General features: G+C 38.6%; 1 protein-coding gene across 1 annotated transcript; it reads left to right on the top strand.

The window, feature by feature from the left end:
• The first annotated feature begins 372 nt into the window (after window positions 1-372).
• LOC122306900 (receptor-like protein 34) lies at window positions 373-1,474 on the top strand. Its single transcript, XM_043119460.1, has one exon. The coding sequence runs from the start codon at window positions 632-634 to the stop codon at window positions 1,256-1,258; it is 627 nt and encodes a 208-aa protein (XP_042975394.1). The 5' UTR covers window positions 373-631; the 3' UTR covers window positions 1,259-1,474.
• The last annotated feature ends 999 nt before the right edge of the window (window positions 1,475-2,473 follow it).

The raw sequence follows: 2,473 nt of genomic DNA, 5'->3' as shown, positions 1-2,473 counted from the left end.
TGCATCGCACTCTCCGACTTCCAGGGGCGCGTACAGGCTCCTCCGACATCCGTTTTCGACGCCGTTTGCGGCTACGGATCCGTCTTGATGAGAGGAACATTGTGGTGTGATCAAAAATTGATTTTGAGCAACTTGAATTTTCGGACAGATCGAACCAGAGCTCTGATACCAATTGTTGAGCCTCTAACCTGTCCGAAAATCACACAAAACAATTTTAAAATGGTTCAGCAAATTGCTTACGTCCACTGGAGCCTCTTTTATAGAATTTGTACAAGATTTTCAGAAAATCTACAAAATTCTATTTCTCTTTCTCACGTCCCTCTTCCTTTCCTCACCCACTGCCCTTGATCTCTCACCGCAGTGAGGATGGTTTTCTCTTCAGAATTCATCTCCTTTTATAGGAGACCCATGGGGGACAAGAAGCATGCAACTTCAAGTCTTCTTTCGGTGCAGATGAACTTTTGTCAATATTTGCTGCAGAATACGGTGGATGGGTAGATGGTTGGTAGCTGCAGTTGGTGCCTAATACAACCAAGAAAGAAAACGGTGCATGTGCAGCCCTTCATACTTGGGTTGATTCAACATAAAGAATTTATATTACCTGAGCAGCTCAGTCTACTTTTCAATTACAATGGTGATCAAAGGTGTGGAGTTGGAATATAAGAAGATCCAAGATGGCCTCACAGTCATAGATTTCTCATGCAATAGATTTGAAGGAGATATTCCAGAAAACCTGGGGAATCTAAAAGGACTTCATGTGCTGAACCTCTCAAATAATGCTTTCACTGGTCATATCCCATCATCCTTTGGGAATTTGACACAGCTAGAATCATTAGACCTTTCTCAAAACAAGTTGTCTGGAGAGATACCTCCTGAATTAACCCAGCTCAATTTCCTTTCAAAATTTGATGTGTCGCATAATGGCCTCACTGGACTTATACCACACGGGCAACAGTTTGGAACATTTGAAAATACTTCATTCGAATATAATAGAGGACTATGTGGAAGGCCATTGTCCAAAATCTGTGGAGATTCTGACATTTCAACACCTCCACCTTCAACCAGCTTTGAAGAGAATCAGGGTCCAAAATTTTTCTTTGAATTTGGTTGGAAAGTAGTTGTGATGGGATATGGATGTGGATTCGTATTTGGAGTTGTTATTGGGCACATTGTGACAACTAGAAAGCCAAATTTGGTTATCAAGATTTTTGGCAAGAAGCAACGCCAAACTCAAATAAAGGTGAATCGTAGGAAGTAGTAAATGAATCTTAGTTAAGTAATGTGGTATCTTTTTTTTTTTTTTTTTGAAGTGTCATATGTACTTCTAGTATTATTGTATCTTAATGGATGGAATTGGAAGTCGATCTACACAAAGGTCAACTACTGGATGAGAAATTGCTTGATAGATGTGGATTGTACACGCCTATAAAATGTGTGAATGTAGTTAGCAACATTCAGTTATTCTTCGGTGTAAGTCTTCAAAATCATGATGGTGAATGCAATCATTTCAGTTAGCAAGCAGCTTGATAGATGAGGATTGCACACGCCTATAAATCATTTCAGGCAGCATTGTACACGCCTTGTGGATCCACTTTGGCATCAACGTGAAAATTGATCTAGATCGATGAGGAAACTCGTGCCTTAAAAAGAAACAACCCAAGTGTATGATAGAAGGTCTAAACGGAAAAGAGAAGAATCAAATATTTCTCTATTTTTCATTGATGCTTAGTACACCGAGTGACTACATTTCATAGGCATATAGCCATAACAGAATGTACCCAAATATATGCCAGCACATCTTTTCTGTTAGGTATCTCTCTTTGATTCTTCTGGAATGTGCCCTACGTCTTCTAGGCTCTTGTTTGAGTAGTGCTCGTGCATAGTAGTAGCAGATGGTGCTGCTATCTTAACAGTGCCTATGATTTCCTATTCATGCAGTTTTGATCATATTTCTAATGCGAATGTTGATCTTGAGGAGGAGATAAAAAAGGGTGGCCTTTAACCCATTGATTTTGTCAAAGTAAAGCTGCAAAGACAACTACAAAAGACCAATACCTGAACTGAAGGATAGAAAGATAAAATATTAATTAAAAATGCAATTTGAAAAACCCTTTTGTCTAAACTTTCTCTCCACCATCTCCCTCGTTTCGGAATATACTCTCATTGGGAATTATTTACTTGTCTAGATAGTTCTTGGGTTTTCTTTCCGATGTTTTATTGAATTAATTCAATTAACTTGAAATGATGTTCATGGAAATGGACGACACAAAGTGACCCGTTCTTCTTTGTAATGAAGTCATCCACGCAAGAGAAAAAAAGCGACGTTTTGAGCTAGCGTATGGTATGGGATTAAATGTTTTCAATTTGAAGTGATGATGATTGTCATCTCTTTTTTGGCTTTCTTTAATTTGAATCACACAAACTGAATTTCCAACTCGATCTTATCCTCATGACCGATCCTAAACTTCTAGTG

The sequence above is a fragment of the Carya illinoinensis genome, chromosome 4 (genome assembly GCF_018687715.1).
Source record: "Carya illinoinensis cultivar Pawnee chromosome 4, C.illinoinensisPawnee_v1, whole genome shotgun sequence".
Taxonomy (NCBI): Eukaryota; Viridiplantae; Streptophyta; class Magnoliopsida; order Fagales; family Juglandaceae; genus Carya; species Carya illinoinensis.
This window is presented reverse-complemented; position numbering and strand designations above follow the sequence as displayed.

Excerpts from the sequence above, each read along its gene's own strand:
- LOC122306900 (XM_043119460.1), top strand. The coding sequence starts at position 632 with ATGGTGATCAAAGGTGTGGAGTTGGAATATAAGAAGATCCAAGATGGC.